The 28,000-nt window shown below is 49.7% G+C and overlaps 1 protein-coding gene across 1 annotated transcript; it reads right to left on the reverse strand.

The window, feature by feature from the left end:
- Positions 1–28,000, reverse strand: PLEKHB1 (pleckstrin homology domain containing B1). The gene is made up of 7 exons (XM_081327892.1): positions 27,751–28,000; positions 24,818–24,890; positions 21,876–22,028; positions 15,841–15,943; positions 5,500–5,539; positions 2,487–2,589; positions 1–1,038 (listed from the first exon to the last, which is right to left on the reverse strand). Exons 2-7 carry the CDS (start codon positions 24,852–24,854, stop codon positions 902–904), a joined length of 573 nt encoding a protein of 190 aa, XP_081184018.1. The 5' UTR covers positions 24,855–24,890; positions 27,751–28,000; the 3' UTR covers positions 1–901.

A 28,000-nucleotide genomic window follows, 5' to 3' on the forward strand; every position in this document is an offset into this window, starting at 1 on the left:
CCTCTCCCTTTCCTTTCAGCATGGCTGGCTGAGGAATTCTGGGAGTTGAAGTCCACAAGTCATGAAGGGGGCCATAGTTCTCCCATGTTTTTGTCGTAGTTCCGATGAATGAGACAAATCAAACAAATTGCAGGCATATTATTTATCTAAAAAGTCTTAGTAATGAAATGGAACATCAGCACTCATGGAGGGATGCCAGAATCTGAAATCTCCTTCCCCCAAACCCATCATAACACACACACAATCTCCGCTCTTATCTACACATCATAAATCACATTATCCAATTATTTTACATATGAGGTTTCACTTCCCATTCTGTACGCGGGCTTTTCCAATCTTCTCACAACATCCATAGATTTCCTCCCCGCCCCAAATGAAGCAATTAAAGAAACAGGCTGTCTCTTATATTGTCAGTGCAAAAACATGTCAATGTTTGCAGCATTGACAGTTTTCTCAGGAATTCTGGGAGTTGAAGTTCCAAGTCATGAAGGGGCCATAGTTCCCCCATGCTGGCTCAGGAATTCTGGGAGTTGAAGTCCCCGAGTCATAAAAGAGCCAAGGTTGCCTAACCCCTGCCTTACGCCTTTCCCAAATTTAAATGCTGATCTATAGATTTGGGGCAGGTTCAGCAGCCTCCTAACCAGCCCTAGATCTGCCCCGGGGTGTCTAAAATGAACCACGGAGGGTCTAGCAGTGCAACATGGGAACTATGTTACCGTTAACAAAGCAGGTGCTTCAAACCTTTCCCAAGGATCTTGCGAAATTCCCGGGGAATCTACGTGCCCAGTGACCCTTTGGTTTCTCCCTCTTCGCTTTCAAAATAGGGGGGTCTTGCCTGGAAAAAGAAGGGGAGGGGGGGGTCAGCCAGGCCGGGCTGGCCGGTCTACCCAAAAGCAGAGGGTCAGAACCAACAAGGCATCCACATGAACGAGCCCAGGGCGGCCCCCGTGGCTGCTCCCGCGAGGAGGCCCAGGGCCATCTGATCTCCGGAAACGCGGTAAGGGTCTTCGCGGATGATGACGTGCGTCATTCCAGGGGCTGCAAGGAAGGGAGGGAGGAGAAACCCATCAGAGCGGCAAAGCCGAAGCGCACCCGGAGAGGTTTGAACTGGAAATTCACGAACGGTCCCAAAACCGGGAACCGCTTCTCCTCGACTTACGACCCCCATTGAGCTAAACAAAAAAATTCTCTTGCTAAGCGAGGATTTCGTTCAGTGAATTTTGCCCCGTTTTATAACCTCCCTTGCCGCGCTTGCTAAGCGAATCTCTGCAGTTGTTCAAGTTAGCAACGCGGTCGTTAAGTGAATCCAGCTTTCTTTTGCTCGGCAGAAGGTCGAAAAAAAGCAGATCGCCCGACCCCGGGACACCGCAGACCGTCGTAAATAGGAACTCGTTGCCAGCATCTGGATTTTGATCGTGTGACCGCAGGGGAGGCTGCAAGGGTCGGTACTGCGAAAAACGGTCGTAAGTCACTTTTTCCAGTGCCGCTGTAACTTTGAACAGTCGCTAAACGAACTGTTGTAAATTGAGAACTGCCTGTAATAGACTTTTTTTTAAAAAATATATCTCCTTTTGTTGCATCTGCGGCAATACCCAATTCGGCCACCAGATGTCCCTCCAGCCCTCAAGAATGTGTTCAGCCCAGAGGAATGGCTGATTTGGGAGAAATTGGAATTTAATCCAGGTTTATCTGTGCATCAGCTGAAGGAGGTAACATTTTGGGGGCTCCAGTTGGCCTAGACCAGGGGTAGGCAACCTCGGCTCTTTTATCACTCATGGACTTCAACTCCCAGAATTCCTGAGTCAGCTGACTCAGGAATTCTGGGAGTTGAAGTCCATGAGTGATAAAAGAGCCGAGGTTGCCTACCCCTGTCCTAGACAGCTGGGCCTAGACCGTCTGATGAAACGGTCATGGGTTTCCCGCCCGCGGCAGGGGGTTGGACTAGAAGACCTCCAAGTTCCCTTCCAATTCTGTTGTTCTGTAAGATTTGTATTCTCACAAAGCTATGAACAAAGATCATAAAGGTATCTAAGGTGAAATTTCCTGTCGGTGAGAACAATCAGTGGAACGAGTTGCCTTTTGTGGGTTGTGAGTGCTCCAACACTGGAGGTTTTTGAAGAAGAGGCTGGACAGGAGAGACTGAAAAAGTAACGGGTAATGCTTGAGCAGGAGGTTGGGCTAGATGACCTCCAAGGTCCCTTCCAATACTGTGATTGTTAAACAGCCACGTTTGGAGGGCCTGTGGTGCCAAGGAAGGCCTGATAAGGGCTCCAGGCCAGCGCTGCAGTGATTCGCTTAGCAAGAAAGCTCGTAAAAAAAATAGGGCAAAACCTGCTTAGCGCCCGTCTCGCTTAGCAACGGAAATCTTGGGCTCGGTTATGGCCGTAAGTCAAGGACTACCTGTAATCTGATTCCTCCTTTCAACGTCAACCGGGAGAGGGCGCTAGAAAAAGGGGGGGTCAACAGAGAAGCACTGGCAGACCTACCGACATACGAGGTGCCGTAATAGTCCGAGCTGACGTACATGGCCTGGTGCGAGTCCAGAGGTACCGTTTGGTAGTAGTCGTCGTACGGGTTGTAGAGGTGAACCTGGAAGACAGAAGGACACCTCAACGTCAGCACCTGAGAGCCCAAAGCGACCCGGGTCACCTTGGGCTGCGGACCCAGAATTGGGAGGGGTCATAGAGGTCATCAATTCCAGCCTTCTTCCCGCCAAGATGACCTACCTACTAACACCATCCCTGTCAGCCCTGAGTTCAAGATAAACTGAACTTGCAAACCAAAGACAGACCGCCTAATATCACCTGAAGAAGGCAGGGCAAGAAACAACGGATGGAAACTAATCAAGGAGAGAAGCAACTTGGAACTAAGGAGGAATTTCCTGATGGTGGAAACAAGTAACCCTTGGAACAGCTGGCCACCAGAAGTTGTGGCTGCTCCATCACTGGAGGTTTTTAAGAGGAGATTGGACAGCCATTTGTCTGGAATGGTATAGGGTTTCCTGCCTGAGCAGCGGGTTGGACTAGATGACCTCCAAGGTCCCTTCCAACTTTATTATTATTTATTATTATTATTATTATTATTATTATTATTATTATTATTATTATTATTATTATTATTATTATTATTATTTATTGTATTTGTATACCGCCCTTCTCCCGAGGGACTCAGGGCGGTGAACAGGGCACATATAAATAGAGAATACAAAAATTAAAAAGAATTAAATAATCGCCCAGATAAGAACAATAACAATATAAAAACCCCATTAAAAACCCTAACGTCCCCCATCAGGCCAGGCCAGCTTGTTCAAATAAATGGGTCTTCAGACCGCGTCGGAAGGAGCGAAGATCCGGTGCCATCCGGAGCTCGACCGGCAGCCAGTTCCATAAAGCCTGAGCGCCCACAGAGAAGGCCCTCCCCCTGGGGGCCACCAGCCGACAATTCTCTGACCGGAGGCACCCTGAGGAGGCCCTCTCTGTGGGAACGCACAGGGCGGAGGGAAGTTGACGCCGGCAGCAGGTGATCCCCGAGGTACTCCGGACCCATGCCATGTAAGGACTTAAAAGACCATAACCAAAACCTTGAATCTCACCCGGAAGACAACTGGTAGCCAATGCAGCTCGCGGAGCAAAGGTGTAACATGGGAGTACCGGGAAACTCCCAAGACAACTCTCGCGGCTGCATTCTGTACCAGTTGGAGCCTCCGAGTGGTCTTCAAGGGAAGCCCCATGTAAAGAGCATTGCAGTAGTCCAGACGAGAGGTCACGAGCGCATGAGTGACCGTACACAGGGCATCCCGGTCCAGATAGGGCCGCAACTGGCGCACCAGGCGAACCTGGGCGAAAGCCCCCCTAGTCACGGCTACTATATGGTCTTCCAGAGTAAGCCGTGAGTCTAGGAGGACTCCCAAGTTGCGAGCCCTATCTATCTATTTATTATTACCTTTTATTCATTAAACATGAACCTCAGTCAACTGAACATTCAAATTGGCGCTGATGGTTGACAACAGGGGGGATGAAATGGCTGGGCTTAGCCACGGAAAAGCGAGTTGTCCATATCTCTGGAGGCCTCCACCGTTGCAAGGCGGACACGCCAACGTTGGCAGTTTGTTCAGAGCTGAGGGCGGCTCTCTGGGTGGCATCGGAGAGGCCCATCGTTCTGCGGGAGCAGTGCCAAAACCCACCTGCCACTTGGAGGGCCTCCTCCCCCCGGCAAAAAAAGCCTTGGAACAGAAAACTGACAACCCCCTCCACTAACCCCACTGGGACTCGTGGCCGGCCACCCAAGATTTGTTTCTCTTTTCTTTCCGACGTCTCTTCCTAAAACCGATCCGGCCTTTGAGACGTTTCTGCAGCATTGCAAGAACGGCATTGATCGATGGGTAAGCAGGCGGAGCGGAAAAATCGGAAAGTGACTGGGCAAAACTCACAGGCCGGCTGGGGAAATGTGACAGACGAAGCCCCCACTTCGTCTTGGTCCGACCGAGAGAGGCCGCATTGCTCAAGCTTGAGGTTTTCTGGCTAACGGTGCCAGCGCTTCCCCGTCTGCCTTTCCCCGGATGCTCTTCCGGTTTCTCAACCTGGGGTGCCTCTTGGGGACCTCCTCCTGGCTCCCACAGAGGCCTTAGCCAGGCCCACACGTGCCTAGTCAGCCATGAGGACTAGCAAATTAATTCAGTCCATCTGAAAATGGCATTCAATAAAATCCCTTTTAGCCCTCAGGATGTTACCTAGTTGGGTCATGAAACGTCTGCAAGAAAACCATCAAACTCAGAGACCACCAAGGATCCCACAGTCCTCCTCCTCCTCCTCCTCCGCCTCCTCCTCCTCCTCCTCCTCCTCCTCCTCCACAAACCACACTCCCTTCTAGAACTGATGATGTTACCTAGTTGGGTCATGAAACGTCTGCAAGGAAACAACCAAGCTCAGCACCAAGGACCCCACATTCTTCCTCTTCCTCTTCCTCTTCCTCCTCCTCCTCAAACCCCATCCCCTTCTAGCACTGATGGCGTTACCTAGTTGGGTTATGAAACGTCTGCAAGGAAACAAGCAAACTCAGAGAGCACCAAGAACGCCATTCTCCTCCTCCTCCTCCTCCTCCTCCTCCTCCTCCTCCTCCTCCTCCTCCTCCTCTCTGCAAACCCCACTCTTTTCTAGCACTCATGACGTAATCTAGTCAGGTAAGGAAATGTCTGCAAGAAAACCACCCAGCTCAGAGAGCACCAAGGACCCCATGGTCATTCTCCTCCTCCTCCTCCTCCTCCTCCTCCTCCTCCTCCTCCTCCTCCTCCTCCTCCTCTCTTCAAACTCCCCTCCCTTCTTGCACTGATGATGTTACCTAGCTGGGTCATGAAAAGTCTGCAAGAAAGGAATCCAGCTCAGAGAGATCACCGAGGACCCCACAGTTCAACCCTGAGCTACTATCAGAGCATTCAATCATGTTCAGCTACCCCCCCCCCCCACACACACCTTTCACGAAAAGGCCGTAAAAGAGACTCACCTGGGTTGCTTTCGCTTCCAAAATGGCCATCTTCCAGGCTCTGTGGACAAAAACAGAGAAATCGGCTCAGCCCGCCGGTGTCTGCCGAAGGGAAAGGAGGGATGTGAAAGCCCTCTCATACTAGTTCCCTGCAAGTATAAACTATGGAAATCTTGCAGGGGGTTCCTGCAACTTCCAAGATCGGCACCTGACTCACATTTACGACAGTTGCAACGTACCTGGGGGTCACGCGATCCCCTTTTGCGACCTTCCGACACAGAGGTCCCCAACCTTTTGGGCACCAGGGACGGGTTCCGTGGAGAAAGGCTTTTTCACAGACCGGAGAGTGCGTGGATTCGCGTGCTGCCTGCATCCCATGGATGGGGCTTTGTTTATTTCTGCGGACCGGTTCCTGACATGCTGCGGCCCAGTACTGGTCCTCAGACCGGGGGGGGGGAGGGTTGGGGACCTCTGTTCTAACAACCCAAGTCAATGGGGAAGCCAGTTTTGCTTAACAACCGTGTTACTAACTGAACAACTGGACTGATTCACTTAACAACTGTGGCAAGGAAGGTTGTAAAACGGGGCAAAATTCACTTAACAACTGTCTCACCTAGCGACAGAAATTTGGGGGTCAAGTGTGATCGTAAGTCATAAGCCGAGGACTCTGGAACATTTTTCTCAACATGGCAACTTGAAGAAATGATAATGATGATAACGATAAGGATAAGGATAAGGATAAGAATAAGAATAAGAATAAGAATAAGAATAAGAATAAGAACAGAACAGAATATGGAATGGAATGGAATGGAATGGAATGGAATAGAATAGAATAGAATAGAATAGAATAGAATAGAATAGAATAGAATAGAATAGAATAGAATAGAATATTTATTTTTATTTATTTTAATTCCATTTATATCCCGCCCTTCTCCGAAGACTCAGGGCGGCTTACAAGCTTAGCAGTAGCCTTCATTCTATGTATATGCCTGCTTATTAGGGCTTTCACACACACCCCAAGCGGCATTATTACGAATAGAATAGAATAGAATTCAGAGTTAGAAGGGACCTTGGAGGTCATCTAGTCCAACCCCCTGCTCAGGCAGGAAACCTTATACCATTTCAGACAAATGGCCATCCAGTCTCTTCTTAAAAACCTCCAGTGTTGGAGCATTCACAAATTCACTCATTAATTGTTCTCCGTGTCAGGAAATCCCTCCTTAGTTCCAGGTTGCTTCTCTCCTTGGTGTTCTGAACCAGCCCTCTTCTCGCAACCCCTAATTAAGAGAAGAGTCTGGAAAGCGTCCAAGGCTAAAAGGCTTCTGCCAAGATTTAATTACGCAGTTAACAAAAACACAAGAGCTTGTCTTCTCAAGCGGAAAAGTTGCTTTCAGCAACCAGCCCCTCCCCAAACACTTCTTTTATAGAGAGCTCAGGGCGTGGTCTCCCTGTGCCTCCTCCCGAGGAGTCCCATAGTCTTTCTTTGTTTGTCCCTGCTCGTCTGCCTCCTGCGTCGGGCGTCCTTGAACAGGGCCAGCTGTGGGTCATCATCCTCCGCACTCTCGGGCTCACACAGCTGAGAAGAGGTCCCCGGCTGAGGACTCTGCAAAGCCTCCAAATCATCATCAGCCGGTTCGTTTCCCTCCTCCCCCACATCTGAGTCCTCCGATACATCGGACCCGGCTGTCGGACCCACAGGCTGGCCCTGAGTCACAACACTATCCCGCACCGCAGGGCCCTTCCCTCGGGTCTGCCGATCCGGATGCGGTCGGGATGGGAACTGTTCGTGAAAAACAGTCACCAACGCAGGGGCATGAACGGCGGTCGCGTCTTCCCATGTGAAGTCCTCCGGCCCGTACCCTTTCCACTCGATCAGGTACTGGAAGCGACCTTTCAGCCAGCGGGAATCCCTGATGCTGGCGACCTCGTACTCGGGGGTGCTGCCTCCATCACGAGTTCCTGATGGGGGAGGTTCCGCTTGGCGAAGTGGACAGGCCGGTTGTTCGGGGACCAACAAGGACCGATGGAAGACGGGGTGCACGCGCAGGGAACGTGGCAGAGTTAAACGATAGGCGACCGGGTTGATGACGGCCTCGACTGGGAACGGTCCAAGGTAACGGTGGTCCAGCTTCCTCGCCGGCCGAGTGGATGGTAGGTTCCTGGTGGACAGCCAGACCCGATCCCCCACCGATAGTGGAGGCGTATCCCTTCTCGACCGATCGGCGAACCTCTTGTAGTCAGCCTTGGCCTTCTCCAGCTGCCGTCGCACCAACCGATGGATCGCCTGTAACTCCACCATGAATTCGTTCGCTGCCGGCTCCGGTGAGTCCACGGGAGAAAGAGGGAAGAACCTGGGGTGATAACCCACATTGGCCAAGAACGGTGTCATCTGCGTGGAGGTGTGTTGCGAGTTATTAAAGGCAAACTCGGCTATGGCCAAATAGTCCACCCAGTTGTCCTGCTGCAGGTTAACATAGCAGCGCAGATACTGCTCTAAGATGCCGATGACCTTCTCGGTACCCCCGTCGGTCTGAGGATGATGCGCGGACGAGAGGCAAACCTTAATGTCCAACGCCCGCATCAACTCCTGCCAGAAGCGGGCTGTAAACTGGGCCCCCCTATCGGAGACGACCCTATCGGGAAGGCCGTGCAGCCGGAACACCTGTTGGATGAACATGCGACTAGTGGCGCGAGCTGACGGTAAGCCGCGACAGGGGATGAAGTGCGCCATCTTGGTCAACATGTCCACCACCACAAACACTGTTGTGAAGCCGGAGGATGGGGGTAGATCCGTCAGAAAGTCCATGGACACAGCCCCCCAGGGTCTCTTGGGCGTTGGCAAAGGCTGCAGTAAACCAGGCGGGGCCCCTGTCGCTGACTTGGCCTGCCTGCATGGGACGCAAGAGGTGACATAAGACTGGACATCGTGTCGGACTCGGGGCCACCAGAAAGTACGGGAGACCAGGTTCAGAGTCTTGAACAGGCCAAAATGCCCCGCAGCCGGGTTATCATGACATTGGCTGAGGACGAGTCCCCTGAGTGGCCCTCCTGGAACATAGAGCCGGTCACGATAATACAGGAGTCCATCCGTGACCGACCAAGGCGAATCTGGCCCCACCTCTTCCTTCCGCTGAGCCACCCACGCCTCCTGCTGCTGCGCCTCCCGGATCCGAGCCCGTATATCCACCGGCTCCCGTACCGCAGCAAAAGACTCGACGGGGATCACTGTCCTGGGCGGAAGCTTGTCTTCCACTCGGGTGTACTCGGGCTTCCTGGACAGAGCATCCGCTCTCTGGTTGTGCCCGCTTGGTATGTACCGCACCCGGAAGTCAAACCTCGCAAAGAAGAGGGACCACCGGATCTGGCGTTGGTTCAAATTCCGAGCGGTCTGCAGGCTTTCCAGATTCTTGTGGTCCGTCCGGACCTCGATTTGATGCCGCGCCCCCTCCAGATGATGCCTCCAAGCCTCGAACGCCGCCTTGATGGCCAGCAGCTCCTTCTCCCAGATGGTATAGTTGCGCTCCGAGGGATTCAATTTCCGAGAGTGATACGCGCAAGGGAAAAGGGTACCGTTGGGCGTCGCTGCCTGGAGTAACACGGCCCCAATGGCAATGTCGGAGGCGTCCGCCTCCACGACAAACGGCCGTTGCGGGTCAGGATGCTTCAAGATGGGCTCCTTCATGAAGGCGTCCTTCAAAGCTTGGAACGCCTGTTGTTCGGGGGCGTTCCACTGGAACCGAGTCTTCTTCTGCAGGAGCCGGGTGAGGGGGGCTGTCAAGGCAGCAAAGCCAGGGATGAATGTCCGATAGTAGTTGGCAAATCCAAGAAGTCGCTGAACATCCTTCACGCGACGCGGGGGTTGCCAACTCTGCAACGACTCAACTTTACTTGGATCCATGGCGATGCCCTCAGGAGAAATGCGGTGGCCCAAGAAATCAATGGTCACCTGGTAGAACTGGCACTTCTCCAACTTGGCAAACAGCCGATGTTTCCGGAGGCGCTGCAGGACCTGACGGAGATGCTGATGATGCGCTTCACGCGACGGGGAGTAAATCAGGATGTCGTCCAGGTAAATCACAACAAACTGGTCCAACAGATCCCGAAAGATGTCATTCATAAAATGCTGAAACACAGCGGGGGCGTTGGTCAGGCCAAACGGCATCACCGTGTACTCGAAATGTCCATAGCGAGTACCAAACGCTGTCTTCCACTCATCACCCGGCCGAACCCTGACGAGGTTGTAAGCTCCACGCAGGTCCAGTTTCGTGAAGATCTTAGCCTCCCGGAGTCGGTCCAAGAGCTCGGGGATGAGGGGCAGCGGGTAGCGGTTACGCACCGTGATAGCGTTGAGTTTCCGGTAGTCACAGCAAAGCCGTAACTCGCCCGACTTCTTTTTGACGAAGAGCACGGGCGCAGACACTGGCGAGGACGAGGGCCGGATGAATCCACGAGCCAAGTTCTTTGTCAGGAAGTCCCGCAATGCGGCCAACTCGGGCTCCGACATGGAGTACAAACGCCCCACTGGGAGAGGCGCATCAGGGACTAGGTCAATGCAGCAGTCGTAGGGCCTGTGCGGGGGTAATTGGTCCGCCTCTGACTCGCTGAACACGTCAGCAAAGTCGGACAGTACGGGAGGCAAGGAAACCCCTGAGGAACCCTCCACCTGGCCGGCACAGATATGGCGGGTGTGGTCCACGCACTGCAAACTTGGGAAGGTGACCAAGTTCTGAGACCAATAGATCTGTGGATCATGCGCCCGGAGCCACGCCAGTCCCAAGACCACGGGGAAGTGCAGATCCGAAGTGACGTAAAACTGAATGGCCTCCACATGGGTACTGATGGCCATACACACGGGTTGCGTGGCGGCCGTGATAGGCCCGGACAGGAGCACTCGACCATCGATGGTCTCCACAAGCATGGGCGGATCCACCGGACACTGGGGAACAGCCCATTTGGCCACAAAGGCCGAATCCATAAAGTTAGTGGTAGCCCCAGAGTCAATTAAGGCATGGACCGGAATCCCCTCTGGCTTGCCAGGAAGGATCAGTCGTGCCTCCAAAATCAAATGCCGTGGAGGTTCACAGGCACCGTCGGAACGGCGTCGCTCGGCGTGATCGTTGTGGGTCGCCCGATCTTTCACACCGTCTAGATCGGGCTCGGACCGTTTCCCGATAGCAAAGCAGGGGACTTTCTCGGAGCTGGCTTGGTCACTGACGCCCGCTGACGCTTCTTTGGGCAAGAAGCAGCCAAATGTCCAGGGTCCCCACAGTAAAAACACAACCCCTCCGATCGTCGTCTGTCCATTTCCGACACCGATAGACGGGACCTGGCGGCACCCAGCTCCATTGGCTCCTCCCTCTGGACTGGGGGCTCACGCACAACAGGGGCGGCAGGGGTCTGTGGGGTGGCACGGCGACTCTTACGCTGCTGCAGCCGGGCATCGATCCGCAGACAAAGATGGATCAGCCCATTCAGATCTGAGGGAATGTCCACGCGGGCCAGCTCATCCAACATCTCCTCTGACAAGCCATCCTGAAAGGCATCCACGAGCGCAGCCTCATTCCAGGCGGAATCCTGGCTAAGCAGCCGGAAATCACTGATATAGGCCTGTAGGGGGCGCTGACCCTGCCTCAAAGCTTTCAGACGTCGGGTGGCGGTCTGCGCCTTAATCGGGTCCTCGTACATGAGGCGCATATGGTCACAAAACCCCCCAAAGTTATCCAACAAAGGGCTAGGCTGTGCCAACAGAGGCGTGCCCCAACGAGCTGCATCTCCCGACAGAAGGCTCAACACGAATCCCACCTTATCTCGGTCAGTGGGGAAATCAGCTGCTCTCACGCTGATATAAAGCTGGCATTGTCCCAGGAAGGCAGGAAACAGTTCTGGTTTACCAGCAAATTTATCCGGCATAGCTAACTGACATTTCCTCCTGGGTGGGGGGGCAGCATGTACCTGAGCCCGCAGTTGTGCCACCTGAGTGGCCAGCAGGGTGAGTTGCTGATTGAGCTGGGCATTCTCGGCAAGAAGCTGCTCCATCGTAGTATTAAGGGGTGGGTGGCTGAAAGCAAACTGTTCTGAACCAGCCCTCTTCTCGCAACCCCTAATTAAGAGAAGAGTCTGGAAAGCGTCCAAGGCTAAAAGGCTTCTGCCAAGATTTAATTACGCAGTTAACAAAAACACAAGAGCTTGTCTTCTCAAGCGGAAAAGTTGCTTTCAGCAACCAGCCCCTCCCCAAACACTTCTTTTATAGAGAGCTCAGGGCGTGGTCTCCCTGTGCCTCCTCCCGAGGAGTCCCATAGTCTTTCTTTGTTTGTCCCTGCTCGTCTGCCTCCTGCGTCGGGCGTCCTTGAACAGGGCCAGCTGTGGGTCATCATCCTCCGCACTCTCGGGCTCACACAGCTGAGAAGAGGTCCCCGGCTGAGGACTCTGCAAAGCCTCCAAATCATCATCAGCCGGTTCGTTTCCCTCCTCCCCCACATCTGAGTCCTCCGATACATCGGACCCGGCTGTCGGACCCACAGGCTGGCCCTGAGTCACAACACTTGGCCAGTTTCCATCCGTTCCTTCTTGTCCTGCCTTCAGGGGCTTTGGAGAAGAGCTTGTCCCCCTCTTCTTTGTGAACATCAACTCCCAGAATCCCCCTGCCAGAATTCCCTTTGTTGGAGGAGCAAGCAAGAATCTGAGCTGGAAAGCTCCTGGGCTTGTGGCGGTTTCCACGAGGGTGGAAAGTCTTCCTCAAACCAGATCGGGCGCTTCGCGAAAGGGGAAGAACCTTTCCAGCACCACCTTTTGCTCACCTCCGTGACCTAGCTGGGAGCTTTCCTAGAGGGAGATTATCTTAATCCTGGCTCCTTCCTGACCTCAAGGTCCCCCGTGGCTGTCAAATCACCTTGAATCTTAGGTCTAAGCAGGATTAGCCGAGATGTCATTAGCCTGCCATCTCCGGTTAGTCCTGGAGGGCGATCAGTGTGCCAAGATCTCTTTTGCAGCAGAGACTGTCTAGTGCGGTGAGGAAGCTCAGAAGGGACTCGTGTACATTGAGAATCTCTTAAGTCACACATACAGGTAGCCGTCGACCCTGTCTTCTTTCTGGCCGCCCCTCAAAAAGAAGAAATAAAAAGAGAGGAGAGGAGAGGAGAGGAGAGGAGAGGAGAGGAGAGGAGAGGAGAGAATAGAATAGAATAGAATAGAATAGAATAGAATAGAATAGAATAGAATAGAATAGAATAGAATAAGGAATGAATAGAATAGAATAGAATAGAATAGAATAGAATAGAATAGAATAGAAAATATGAAATGGAATGGAATAGAATAGAATAGAATAGAATAGAATAGAATAGAATAGAATAGAATAGAATAGAAAATATGAAATAGAATAGAATAGAATAGAATAGAATAGAATAGAATAGAATAAGGAATGAATAGAATAGAATAGAATAGAATAGAATAGAATAGAATAGAATAGAATAGAAAATATGAAATAGAATAGAATAGAATAGAATAGAATAGAATAGAATAAGGAATGAATAGAATAGAATAGAATAGAATAGAATAGAATAGAATAGAATAGAATAGAATAAGGAATGAATAGAATAGAATAGAATAGAATAGAATAGAATAGAATAGAATAGAATAGAATAGAATAGAATAGAATAGAATAGAATAAGGAATGAATAGAATAGAATAGAATAGAATAGAATAGAATAGAATAGGAGCTGGAAGGGACCTTGAAGGTCTTCTAGTCCAGCCCCCTGCTCAAGCAGGAGACCCTGTACCAATCCAGACAGGTGAATGTCCAGTCTCTTCTTTAAAACCTCCAGTGATGGAGCGCCCACAGTTTCTGGAGTTCCACCGGTTAATTGTCCTCACTGTCAGGAAGTTTCTCCTCAATTCCAGGTTGCTTCTCTCCTTGATCAGCTTCCAACCATCGTTTCTCCTCCTTCCCTCTGGTGCTTTGGAGAATAATTTGACCCCCTCCTCTTCCTTGTGGCAGCTCCCCAAATACTGGAATGCTGCTATCATGTCTCCCCTAGTTCTTCTTTTCTCTAGGCTAGCCAAACCCAAATCCCGCAGCCGTTCTTCGTACGTTTTGGTCTCCAGGCCTTGGATCATCTTAGCTGCTCTTCTCTTGAACTTTTTCCAAACTCTCAACATCCTTTTTTGAACTCATCTGAAGTCATCCCCTCCTGGGCTAGTTGTCAGCCTTCCCAGGTTCAGTCAGAGCTGAAGAAGCTTCTCGGGTGAGAAGCGAAACGTCTTCAAACGGAAAACAAGAAAGGCCAGTTGCCTCCTGGGGGGGAAAAAAGCCGCTTTGGGATGTCTGGGTGACAGATAATTTCCAGCCTGCCTGGATGAAACCAGAAACCATGAACCCTCTTTTGCCCTGTAAACGTAACCCTGAACAACGAGATGGAAATTTTCCAAGTGTCTCTTCCCTACAGAGAGCTTTGCATTCCCAACAGAAGCTCCCCAGAGTTGCAGTCAGCGTAAACAAGCAAATAAACAATTGAAATTAAAAGGAAGGAACTGAACAGAGGTCCCTTGAACTGTGAGACGGGCAGCGAGCAAATTTGACAATGGAGATAACAGTCATCGTAAACTACCTCTCTCAACTTGGGTTTGAGACAAGGCAACATGGGACTGAAAGGATAGAATGAACAGAAGGATAGAATCACGTGAAGCGCTAATACCGCTTTACAAGGCCTTGGTAAGGCCACACTTGGAATGCAGCATCCAGTTTCGGTCACCACGATGTAAAACAGATGTTGAGACTCTAGAAAGAGGGCAGAGAAGAGCAACAAAGAGGATCGGGGGACTGGAGGCTAAAACATATAAGGAACAGCTGCTGGAATTGGGTATGTCTAGTAGTTTAATGAAGAGAAGGACGAGGGGTGACAGGATAACAGCCTTCCAATCTCTCAGGGGCTGCCCCAAAGAAGAGGGAGTCAAGCTGTTCTCCAAAGCACCTGAAGGCAGGACAAGAAGCAACGGATGGAAACTCATCAAGGAGAGAAGCAACCTGGAACTAAGGAGGAATTTCCTTGACAGTTAGAACAATTAACCAGTGGAACCACCTGCCTCTAGAAGTTGTGAATGCTCCAACACTTTTTAAGAAGATATTGGACAACCATTTGTCTGAAATGGTATAGGATTTCCTGCCTGATCAGGGGGTTGGACTAGAAGACCTCCAAGGTCCCTTCCAACTGTTTATTCTGCATTCCGTATAGGAAGTAAAGGCTAAAGCTCCTGCGCGGAGCTTTTTATCATAAACATTTCCCTTTGGGGGCATATTGAATCATAGAGGCGCAATCGTTTTTCCCTTCTCATTTTGCAGATGGGAAACTGAGGAACTGCTTTGCTTAAGAACCAGAACGAAAAAACAGGAAGAGAGGAGGGCTACATGGGGTCTACGTGGAGAACTAGATTGGTTTGGTGGTTAAGGCGCCAGACTAAAAAAGCCAGAGGCTGTGAGTGCTAGCTCCGCCTTAAACATAAAAAAATTCTGGGTGACTTTGGGCCAGTCACTAGGAGGTAGTGAGTTCTAGTATCGCCTTAGGCAAGAAAGCCGGGCGGGTGGTTTTGGGCCAATCACCAGGAGATGGTGAGTTCTAGTCCCGCCTTAGGAATGAAAGTGGCTAGGTGACATTGGGCCAATCACCAGGAGACGGTGAGTTCTAGTTCCTCACTAGCCATGCAAGTCGGCTAGGTGACTTTGGGCCAATCACCAGGAGACAGTGAGTTCTAGTCCCACCTTAGGAATGAAAGTGGCTGGGTGACTTTGGGCCAATCACTGGGAGACGGTAAGTTCTAGTATCGGCTTAGGCATGAAAGCCAGCTGGGTGACCTTGGGCCAATCACCAAGAGACGGTGAGTTCTAGTCCCGCCTTAGGAATGAAAGTGGCTGGGCGACATTGGGCCAATCACCAGGAGATTATGAGTTCTAGTCCCGCCTCAGGCGTGAAATCCAGCTAGATGACTTTGGGCCAATCACTAGGAGACGGTGAGTTCTAGTCCCGCCTTAGGCATGAAAGCCAGCTGGGTGACTTTGAGCCAGTCATTCTTTCTCTCAGCCCAACCCACCTCAAAGGGTCGTTGTTGTGGTAAAAAATAGGAGGAGGAACCGTATCAGTTATGTTTGCCACCTTAAGTTATATATAAAATCTAACAATAAATAAATAAAAACTAAAAAAAACCCATTTCCCATGACCTTGGGTGTGACCTCTGCTTTGCTGATGGACCATGAGGGGTTTCAGAAATGTCAAGATTATATGACTGAAACCCTATCCATCACAAAAGGGGTCAGGGCTTCAGCCATCTTGATTTTTCTGACCCTTCTCGAAGGCGGCGCTTCCCGCCACTTACAATGCATCGTCTTCGCTCTCGGCGCACAGCATGGTCTTGGGCCCAACCCTTTGCACAACGCACACCAGGCACTCTCGCGTTTTCCCTTCCGGAGGCTGGATATCTATAAAGGCAGGAGAGGAGACGTAAGCAGAGAGCCGGCAGACGGTTTTCTTTCTACTTCAACAACAAGTTTCTAGACCTCAAGGGGATCGTGCTTAAACAAGACACTCCACGGGACTTTCCCCCCTAAGCCTGCCTGCTCTTCAATGAAGCTGGATGGGAAATGCTGATCAAAACCTATCATAATATTATTACGAACGGAGCTTTTTCATTTCCGTGCTTGGGATCAACATCGGACTCCCAACAGTCTCAGAATTAATTAGGGATAATTTTCATGCATGTCCCTGCTAAAAACTACAGGAAACACCCCCAGGGCAACAGGGGGTTGGACTAGATGACCTCCAAGGTCCCTTCCAACATTATTATTATTAATAATGATAATAATGATAATAATAATAATGATAATAATAATAATAATAATAATAATAATAATAATAATAATAATAATAATAATAATAATAATAATAATAATAATAATAATAGCAGCTAGTCACCAAGCATCTGAACTTTGTTTGGGAGGGTCTGGATGTCAGAAAGCCATTTTGGGTGGGAGGGAGATCAGGTACCGCCAAACATTAGAAACTGCTGGCTGGGGAATTCTGGGAGTTGAAGTCCACACAGCTTAAAGTTGCCGAGGTTGAAAAACACTGTTTTAGAGCATCAAGTTGTTCGTCAGAGTTCTTTATTTTTCTTATTAGTAGACTGCATATACAGGTGGCGCATAGCTTACAACTGCAAGTGAGGCCAAAATTTCTGCTCCTTAAGCAAGACAATTTGGTGAGTGAGTTTTGTCCCAGTTTACAACCTTCCTTGCCACAGTCGGTAAGTGAAGCACTGCAGTAGTTAAGCTAGGAACAGGGTTTTTAAGTGAATCTGGCTTCCCCGTTGACTTTGCTTGTCAGAAGGTTGCAAAAGGGGATCACGTGACCCCGGGACGCTGCGACTGTCATAAATGTGAGTCAGTTGCCAAGCATCCATTTTGATCATGTGACCCTGGGAGGTGCTGCAATGGTCGTAAGTGTGAAAAACGTTCATGTCCCTTCTTCCAGTGCCGTTGTAACTTTGAAGGGTCACTAAATAATAATAATAATAATAAAGTTGGAAGGGACCTTGGAGGTCATCTAGTCCAACCCCCTGCTCAGGCAGGAAATCCTATACCAGTTCAGACAAATGGCTGCCCAGTCTCTTCTGAAAAACTTCCAGGGTTGGAGCATTCACCACTAAACGAACTGTTGTAAGTCGAGGACTCCCTGCAGTTTTAAAAATAAAGTTGCCTTTGTTGTAATGTGGGTGGGTGTTTTTAAAGCAAAGAACGCCTTTCCCGGTGGAGGGACGCTGGCTAAATATCTCTGAAGTGATCCTAGTTTGTCTGTTGCAACCCTAGAGAGTCACCAGATAATTAGGACCTCCGGGAAGAGTTTGTCAAAGTAACTCTTGAGTTGTCGAGAAACAAACAGCAGGAGATTAGGCAGCCTTGGTGGATGCCCCCAGGGGGGACACAACCAAATTCAAACAAAAGCTGCCATACTGACCCCGGAGGGCCAAAACCTTCATCTGTGTTCTACACACAACACAGAGGCTTGTTGCCTCCCAGGAAGGATGTTCGTTCGGAGAGGACAGAAAAACGAGACACGAGCTCTTTCCAAAATCCAGACACGTTTGAAGATCTGGCAGGCGAGCAGTTTGTAAGAAGGGTTTGCAGGAACGAGCGTGGAAGACAGAAAGGCAGAGCTGCAAGCTACACAACAGTCAGAGAAGAGACAGCTGAGGCTGCAGCAGAAAAGGCGGTGTGACAAAAAGGCACTCTCCCTAATGTCTTGAGCTGTAAAGGGGAGGGGTGTGTGTGTGAAATGTATTTTCAAATACACTCTCCAATCCTGGGTTGTATATACAGAGGCGTAGAATCAAGATCACGTGAAAGTATTAGTATCACTTTATAAAACCCTAGTGAGGCCACACCTGGAATACCGCAGCCAATGTTGGTCACCGTATCACAAAAAAGACTTTGAGAGTTTGGAAAAATATTCAGAGAAGAGCAACTAAGATGATCCAAGGCCTGGAGACTAAAACATACGAAGAACGACTGCAGGACTTGGGTTTGGCTAGCGCCTAAAGAAAAGAAGAAATAGGGGAGACACGATAGCAGTTGTTCCAGTATTTGAGGGGCTGCCACAAAGAAGAGGGGGTCAAATTATTCTCCAAAGCACCCAGAGGGCAGGATGAGAAACAATGGTTGGAAAATGATCAAAGAGAGAAGCAACCTGGAACTAAGGAGAAACTTCCTGATGGTGAGGACAATTAACCAGTGGAACAGCTTGCCACCAGAAATCGTGGGCGCTCCGTCACTGGAGATTTTTAAAAAGAGGCTAGAGATAGTCATTTGTCTGAGATGATATAGGTTCTCCTGATTGAGCGGGGGGGGGGTGGACTAGAAGACCTCCAAGGTCCCTTCCAGCTCTATTCTATTCTATTCTAAACCAAAAGACCCAACAGCAATAGAAGAAAAAACAGGTCATTTACAACAGCGCCCCCCCCCAACTTTTGGACACCAAGGACTGGTTCCGTGGAAAAACATTTTTTCACTGACTCGGGTCGGTGGGCATGGTTTCACACAATACTTGAATCCCGGACGTGTGCAAATGAAGCTTCACTCGCTTGCAAGGAATGGTTCCTAATGGGCCACGGACCAAGACCGGTCCACAAGCCGGGAATTTGGGACCCCTGATATAGAAAAACTGGAAAACCACCTTGGTTTTCAAGCTTTACTGTTATAGAAGCCAGGAAACAGCCGAACCTAAACTCATAGGTGGAAATACCTGCATTTTCTCTTGTTTTCCTCCCCCCCCCAAGAAGTGTTGTTTTAAAAGCTCAACTGAAATTGCACAGGGGGGGTCGAAAGAAAGGAAATAAATCTATCTCCCAACAGGACTCCCTTAATTAAGTCCTGCTTTACATCAATCATCTTCGGCTGCATCGTATCCATACGGCATCACAGTCCGGTTTGGAAGCATCCCTGCTTCGGACAGGAAAGGCGGTGCAGAGAGTGGTGAGAACAGTAAGAACAAATCCTTGGCAGTTCCCTCCCTTCCATCCAGGACATGGCACAGAAGCGCCTGCATTTTCTGCGTCGCATGAGAAAAGCACATCTTCCTTCCCCTGTCCTCACCACTTTCTACGGGGGACGATCGAGAGCATCCCGTCATACGGCACCACAGTCCGATTTGGAAGCATCACCGCTTCGGACAGGAAAGGCGGTGCAGAGAGTGGTGAGGACAGTAAGAACAAATCCTTGGCAGTTCCCTCCCTTCCATCCAGGACGTGGCACAGAAGCGCCTGCATTTTCTGCGTCGCATGAGAAAAGCACATCTTCCTTCCCCTGTCCTGACCACTTTCTACAGGGGGACGATCGAGAGCATCCTGTCATACGGCATCACAGTCTGGATTGGAAGCATCCCTGCTTCAGACAGGAAGACGGTGCAGAGTGTGGTGAGGACGGCAGAAAAAAATATTGGAAGTTCACTTCCTTTAATCCAGGACATGGCATAAAAGCGACGCTTGAGCAAGGTCCGCAAGATTGTCTGGGACACCACACACCCTCTTCACGACCTGTTTTCCTTGTTCCCTTCTGGGAGGAGGGGGCTTCGTGGTATCCTCAGCAGAACATCCAGATTCAGCCATAGCTTCATTCCACATAGCATTAACCTTGTGAACTCTCAAGCTTCCTCCTTCCCTTATATGTTCAAGGTGGACAGTGTTTAATATTTATTTGTTATGTATATATGTAGGGGTGTGGGTCTATACATATGTTGTATATAGTATGTTTTAGGTGCGTGACGTGTATGTGTTCCACTTTGAGAGCGGGCAACTAAATTTCATTTTGGATGTGCGCCGTTGTGCCCACAGTAAAAAAAAATGACAGTAAAGGTTATGCCAATAAAATTCAACCAGAAATTGGGAGGATCTGTCTGCAAATCTTTCAACTGAACGGATGGCCAAAGAAGATGGTTTCAAGGCCACCCTGCTGGATAATATCCAGAATATATCTACATATATATATTTTTGCAGACCAAACCCAGCTGGGACCATGACTCCCCGCAAAGTCTTTTCAGCAAGGAGAAACAGTGAGGACAATTAACCAGTGGAACAGAAGTTGTCTCCAGAAATTGTGGACACTCCATCACTGGAGGTTTTCAAGAAGAGACTTGACAGTCACTTGTCTGAAATCAGTCAATCGATCAATCAATGAGAATAGAGCTGGAAGGGACCTTGGAGGTCATCTAGTCCAACCCCCGCCCTCAAGCAGGAGACCTTATACCATTTCAGTCCAGTCTCTTTTTGAAAGCCTCCAGTGACGGAGGACCCACAACTTCTGGTGGCCAGCTGTTCCACTGGTTAATTGTTCTAACTGTAAAGAAATTCCTCCTTAATTCCAGGTTGCTTCTCTCCTTGATGAGTTTCCATCCGTTGTTTCTTTTCTTGCCTTCTGGTGCTTTACTGAATGACAAAGATGTATCTCTACCATACAAGTCCTAAGCCATTTAGAGGTTTAAAGGACAGTGTATCAACATCTTAACTGGAATAGGATCTCCTGCTTGCGCAGGGGGTTGGACTAGAAGACCTCCAAGGTCCCTTCCAGCTCAGCAAAGCAAGATGAACAAACGGCTATGAGGTTATTGGATGGTGTCCATCAATATCCTGTAACACTCTCTCTCTCTCTCTCTCTCTCTCTCTCTCTCTCTCTCTCTCTCTCTCACACACACACACACACACACACAAATATACAAAACGAAGGAAGCAAGAATTAGCTGGAGGCTGGCAGAAAACTGGCCACTGTTCCTTTAGCACTGCTGGCAGTTGTGTTGGTGTCAAATGAAAGAATCCTCTGTTTCGACTTGCTGTGTCCCTCCATTGTATAGGAAGGGGACATTTGGGGTGATTCAGCCCTGCACTGCCAGGACTACAGGAGAAAGGAATGCAACCCTTTCCATTTCGGGGATGGCGCTCCATCACTGGAGGTTTTCAAGAAGAGATTGGACAGCCATTTGTAGGGTCTCCTGCTAGAGCAGGGGGTTGGACTAGAAGACCTCCAAGGTCCCTTCCAGCTTTGCTTTATTCTACTCTACTCTACTCTACTCTACTCTACTCTACTCTACTCTACTCTACTCCACTCCACTCCACTCCACTCCACTCCACTCCACTCCACTTATTCTTCTCTTCTCTTCTCTTCTCTTCTCTTCTCTTCTCTTCTCTTCTCTTCTCTTCTCTTCTCTTCTCTTCTCTTCTCTTCTCTTCTCTTCTCTTCTCTTCTCTTCTCTTCTCTTTGAGGGACTGCCAGAAAGAAGACAGGGTCGACGGCGGCTACCTGTATGTGTGACTTAGAGAACTAACTGCAGGGGTTTGAAAGAAAAGAAAATGGAAGAGCTGTTTTGTCAGAGCTTTGCGCAGCCGGTGTCCAAATGAAATCAGAGGCCACTGACGTGAACTTGCGGTCTTGTATAAATAAATATATTTAACATCTGTATTTACAGCAAGCTAGATAAGTCGGGCTAACAGGAGCCTCGTGAGGTAAATCAACACAGCAGGAGCCTCGTGAGGTAAATTACAGAGCACACAGAAGAAAAGGGCGGGAAAAAAGGGAACCTTCCCCTCCACATCCACAACAACCAATCACAGCACAGATTGCCTCATGCAGGAGCTAGCCCCCTTCAACCAATCAACCACAACTGGCTGTTCACAACTGGCTGCACGCGCGCGCGCGCACACACACACACACACACACACCCTGCTCCAGCTACTAAATTTAAATATCTTAACATGTTTGCTTCTGTGGTGGTCTCCCCACAGCCTTGAGGACTAGAAACTAAGAATAAACAATGGGCTTTCATTCTGGTGTTTGTGAAAAAGATCCAGCTGGCAACCCCAAGCCTACTCACCGCGACACTCGCGGCCCGTCCTGACATCTCGGCAGTTGGATCTGATGTTAATTCTTCCGTCCATTTCACGGCCGGTGTCATCTTGGTAGTAGACGAGGCTGCCATCCGCCCACAGCACGAACCAGTTCCTTTTCCAGCGTCGCAGAATAGAACCTGCACAGGCCAAGGGGGGGGGGGAAAGAATAAAGAAAAATAGTACAGGTAGTCCTCGACTTATAACCATTCATTTAATGACCAAAGATACAATGGCACTGAAAAAAGTGACATGATAGCAGTATTCCTGTATTTTAGGGGCTACCACAAAGAAGAAGGGGTCAAATTATTCTCCAAAGCACCAGAGGGAAGGAGGAGAAACAATGGTTGGAAACTGATCAAGGAGAGAAGCAACCTGGAATTAAGGAGAAACTTCCTAACAGGGAGGACAATTCACCCGTGGAACCGCCTGCCTCCAGAAATCGTGGGCGCTCCATCACTGGAGATTTTTAAAAAGAGGCTGGACAATCCCCTGTCTGAGATGGTATAGGTCCTCCTGCTTGAGCAGGGGGCTGGACTAGAAGACCTCCAGGGTCCCTTTCAGCTCTATTCTGTTCAAGTCCATTCTTTCTTTAACTATTCTTACTTGTATTTTTGAGGTTTTTAATCCTCTCTCAAGATTTATTCATATAAATTGAATACAAGTAGTCCTCAAGTTACAACAGTTCATATACATAGAATGAAGGCTACTGCTAAGTTTGTAAGCCGCCCTGAGTCTTCGGAGAAGGGCGGGATATAAATGGAATTAAAATAAAATAAATAAATACATTTAGTGACTGTTCGTGGCTACATTGGCACTGGAAAAAGTGACCTATGACCGTTTTTCACAATTACAACCTTCGCAGCATCCCTACGGTCACGTGATCGAAATTCAGACGCCTGCCAACTGACTCATATTTATGACGGGTTGCAGGGTCCCGGGATGATGTGATGTGCTCTTGCGAGCTTCCGACAAGCGAGGTCAGTGGAGGAAGCCAGATTCACTTAAGAACCGTGGCAAAGAACGTTGTAAAATGGCACAAAGCTCATTTAGCCAATGTCTCGCTTAGCAACAGAAGCTTTGGGCTCCATCGTGGTCATAAGTCAAGGACTACCTGTACTTATGACGGTTGCTGTGTCCTGGGGTCATGTGATTCCCCTTTGGCGACCTTCCAACAACCAAAGCTGGATTCACTTAACAACCGTGTTGGTAACTTAACAACGATTCATTTAACAACTGTGGCAAGAAAAGTAAAAAAACTCATTTAACAATGCCTCGCTTAGCAACAGAAATTTGGAGCTCAATTGTGGTTGTAAGTCGAGGGCTACCTGCACACAATGCCTCGCTTAGCAACAGAAATTTGGAGCTCAATTGTGGTTGTAAGTCGAGGGCTACCTGCACATCCACCTCCTTGTGAATCAACTCTTTAGCATTTGTGTTATTATCCTTCAATGCTTTAAGCACTTTAAAAGCTTGGATAGGCTAAGTCAGATTGTTGTTCTGAGTAATCACAGACACGATTCCAAAGGAGCTTAATTATTCTCCTTTGGTACAATTTATCATTATTCTATTCTGTCATTTCCTCTTTGGATTTAGGCAGCCGCCCACGGGCGACAACAAGAAAATAAGAAAACAAAACGATTGTAAAAACGATCCAAAACAACTGAACTAATGTGCCAGCCAAGCTGGCGCCATCAGAAATGCTGGCTCACATACAGGTGATCCTCGACTTAACAACCATTTGTTTAGTGACCATTTGAACTTACAACAGCACCAAAAAAAAAAAAAGACTTAGGACCAGTGGTGGGATTCAAACATGTGAACAACTGGAAGTCCATTATGGGTCCGGGCAACAAAAAAATTCTCCTCTTTTCCAAAAACCTCCTGTGTTTTCTTTCCTAGCTTGTTTTGATCGGGAGCCTTGAACAAAACGGTCGCCCGCAGATGTGGGAAGCGAAGAAACTGCAAATGTTGCAGAACCTCAGAGCCAGGTTGCCATCCGACGCTTTGCAGCTGGAGCCTTTGCATTGATTTTCCGTCTATTCTTCTCCTCGGGGTTTGGACCCCTTCCAGGCCCCCATTTAAAACCCGACGATTGACCCACGCCACCTTCACATGGCTGCCCTGATCTGGTGCAGGGAGGGACTGCAGAGCCGAAGAATTTTGAAACTGAATTGCAATGCGTAATTCGGAAGGATGCAGATGGGGGGGGGGAAATGCGTGAAAGGACCACATCCGGGGTCTAAGGCTGGACTAGAACTCACCGTCTCCTGGTAATAGGCCCAAAGTCACCCAGCTGGCTTTCATGCCTAAGGCTGGACTAGAACTCACTGTCTCCTGGTAATAGGCCCAAAGTCACCCAGCTGGCTTTCATGCCTGAAGTGGGACTAGAACTCACTGTCTCCTAGTGATTGGCCCAAAGTCACCCAGCTGGCTTTCATGCCTAAGGCTGGACTAGAACTCACTGTCTCCTGGTAATAGGCCCAAAGTCACCCAGCTGGCTTTCATGCCTAAGGCTGGACTAGAACTCACTGTCTCCTGGTAATAGGCCCAAAGTCACCCAGCCGGCTTTCATGCCTGAAGCGGGACTAGAATTCACCGTCTCCTGGTTTCTAAGCCAGCACCTTCACCACTACATCAAACATCCTTCCCAGGTCACTTTTGTACCAGTATTTGACAGATGATTCACCACTGTCATCTTCTGGGACCTTTTCCCCTTTGCTTCTCACCCTTCTGGAATTCCCATCAGTCCACCCCTCCAAATAGAAACCCAAGCTGTCTCTGCTTAGCATCCCTGATCAGCAGTGCCCCCCCCTCCCCACCCCGGCCTCCCAAAGGACCCAATCACCATCCAAATGGAGAAAAACCACCCTGGGTAAAAGAAATCCCAATTGCAATCCACCCTAGGAAATTTCCCCAATTAACTTACTCTGTCTCCAGAGCCAGCCGCATTTCAAGAGAGCCATCTTTGCTAAGTCTTTTTTGTTCCTCCACAGAAATATCTGGATCAAACAGAAGAAGAAGAAGAAGAAGAAGAAGAAGAAGAAGAAGAAGAAGAAGAAGAAGAAGAAGAAGAAGAAGAAGAAGAAGAAGAAGAAGAAGAAGAAGAAGAAGAAGAAGAGGAGGAGGAGGAGGAGGAGGAGGAGGAGGAGGAGGAGGAGGAGGAGGAGGAGGAAGAAGAAGAAGAAGAAGAAGAGGAGGAGGAGGAGGAGGAGGAGGAGGAGGAGGAAGAAGAAGAAGAAGAAGAAGAAGAAGAAGAAGAAGAAGAAGAAGAAGAAGAGGAGGAGGAGGAGGAGGAGGAGGAGGAAGAAAAATAAAATAATACATCAGGTTGTTAGGAATATTAAACCATCAACCTTGCACTCCATAGCATCTTCTTGACTTCGAAGCAATAATAATGATGATGATGGTGATGATAATAATGATAATAATAAAAGTTGGAAGGTACCTTGGAGGTCATCTAATCCAACCCCCATGCTCAGGCAGGAAACCCTATATCATTTCAGACAAATGGCTGTCCAATCCTGAAGATAATTTCTTTTTAGCAAGAGGTTTACACTGGAGTCCTACTGCCAGATTCCGTGACAAAATCGCGGTCACAAGGCTGCTAAATATAGCCCCAAGTTCCTGCTAACCTGATCTCTCTCCCTCCCTCCCTCCCTCCCTCCCTCCCTCCCTCCCTCTCTCTCTCTCTCTCTCTCTCTCTCTCTCTCTCTCTCTCTCTCTCTCTCTCTCCTTTTTTTAACGTTCTTCCTGAATTATCCCCGTTATGTAAAATATTTCAAGGCAGCACAAGAGAGAGATAATTCATATCCCCCGGTGGGATTTAGAGATTAGCGCTTGAATTTGTCTTGATCCTCGGGTTTGTTGTTGTTATTGTTGTTGTTTTCATTAGGAGAATCCCCGGAGATTCCTGAAAATTCTTTCAACTCGTTTCCACCCCACCCCACCCCACCCCACCCCAGGCTGGGTTTTTATGTTTGTTTGTTTGTTTTTGCAAACATCCCTATTCTGGGTTTGTTTTTTTCCAAAGCCTGTTCACATAAAGCCCCCTGCCTGGGCTGTGAAAACACAGATTCAGGAACAGAAGCCAAAAGGGGGGGGGGGGTAACACCACCCACCCGTTCCCACTCAAGCCGCCAAATGAAGGAGACTGTTTGGAAACATCTCCTTTTGCTATTCCGCCAGAAGCACACAAAAGAGACCTAGGATTGGTGCAAAATGCAAACAGGGCAGACCAAAACGCCACTTGATAAGGCCTCCCTTGGAATCCGGCATCCAGTTTTGGTCACCACAATGTAAAAAAGATGTTGAGACTCTGGGAAGAGTGCAGAGAAGAGCAACAAAGAGGATCAGGGGACTGGAGGCTAAAACATACGAAGAACGGCTGCTGGAATTGGGTCTGTCTAGTCTAATGAAGAGAAGGATGTGTGGGGGGACACGATAGCAGGGTATCAGTATCTCAGGGGCTGCCCCAAAGAAGAGGGAGTCAAGCTATCCCCCAAAGCGCCCGAAGGCAGGACAAGAAGCAACGGATGGAAACTCATCAAGCAACCTAGAACGAAGGAGAAATTTCCTGACAGACAGAACAATTAACCAGTGGAACTCCTTGCCTCCAGAAGCAGTGAATGCTCCAACACTGGGAGTTTTTAAGAAGAGACTGGACAACCATCTGTTTGAAATGAGTACAGGGCTTACTGCTTGAGCAGGGGGTTGGACTAGAAGACCTCCAAGGTCCCTTCCCACTCTGTCATTCTGTTATTCTGCCTCTTCCCCAGGTTTCTACAAGCCCCCAGGATAGGTCTGATTTGCATCCAGATCAGTAAGAGAAGGGAACAACCTCTGAGACCCAGCTTTGGAGTCGGGGGCCCGGTCCCCAGCCTCTCCGTTGGCTTGGAGACAAATTTGCTCATTGGCCAACAGAAACTTTGGACTGCCCTGAAAGGCCAAATCTAGGAAGACCCTGAGGACACGCAGAGAATCTGCACTTAAGGCCAAAGTCAAGGCCGACGGTGAAAAGCCAGGTTTGGGAGCACAAGGGTGCAGGACAAATCTTAGGGGCACATGACAAATCTTAGGGGCACATGATAAATATTAGGGGCAAAAGGGTGCAGGACAAACCTTAGGGGCACATGACAAATCTTAGGGGCACATGATAAATATTAGGGGCAAAAGGGTGCAGGACAAACCTTAGGGGCACATGACAAATCTTAGGGGCACATGATAAATATTAGGGGCAAAAGGGTGCAGGACAAACCTTAGGGGCACATGACAAATCTTAGGGGCACATGATAAATATTAGGGGCAAAAGGGTGCAGGACAAATCTTAGGGGCACATGATAAATCTTAGGGGCAGAAGGGTGCAGGACAAATCTTAGGGGCACATGACAAATATGAGGGGCACAAGGGAGAGGGACAAATCTTAGGGGCACAAGAGTGCAGGACAAATATCAGGGGGACAAGGGGTGCACGAAGGGGCACAAGGGCAACAGGGAAGCACCCCCGGTTCTTCAGCCCCGAGTGCCCAGGGGTTACCATCCAAGGGAGGAAGGCAGGTAGAGAGACAGGTGCCTGGAAGGGCCCCCCCCCCCCGGGCACTCTCCAAAGCCAGCGAGGGGAGACCCTTAACCCGTCCCCCCTTAACCCCTCTTTCCCGACTCGCAAGGGGCTGCTCACACACACACACACACACACACACACACACACACACACACACACACACTCACTGCCCGCAACTGGGCCAGGCTCGCTGCTCTGCTGCGGCCGGGCAGAGGGCGCAGATGATGCGTAAAGGCGCAGGGAGGGAGAAGGGCAGGCGGGTATCCCGTCCGCGGTGGGTCTCCTGGAGCCTGCCGGGCTTACCTGGGCTCGGGAGCCCCAGAGCGGGCTGAGCTACGGCTTCCTCCTCCTCCTCTTCCTCGGCTGCCACCGCCGCCTCCTCCTTCCCCGCCAGACTCGCCCCGGAGCTGCAAGCGCCGGCGGAGCTGCCTCCCCGCCGCGCCCCGCCAGCTGGCCTTTGACGCGGCCTGCCGGGAGCGCTGGGCAGGGCTGGGCTGGGCTGGGCAGGGCAGGGCAGGGCAGAGGCGGCGGGGCTGGACTCCGTCTCTCCCCA

This window comes from Vipera berus, assembly GCF_964194415.1.
Source record: "Vipera berus genome assembly, chromosome: 4".
Taxonomy (NCBI): Eukaryota; Metazoa; Chordata; class Lepidosauria; order Squamata; family Viperidae; genus Vipera; species Vipera berus.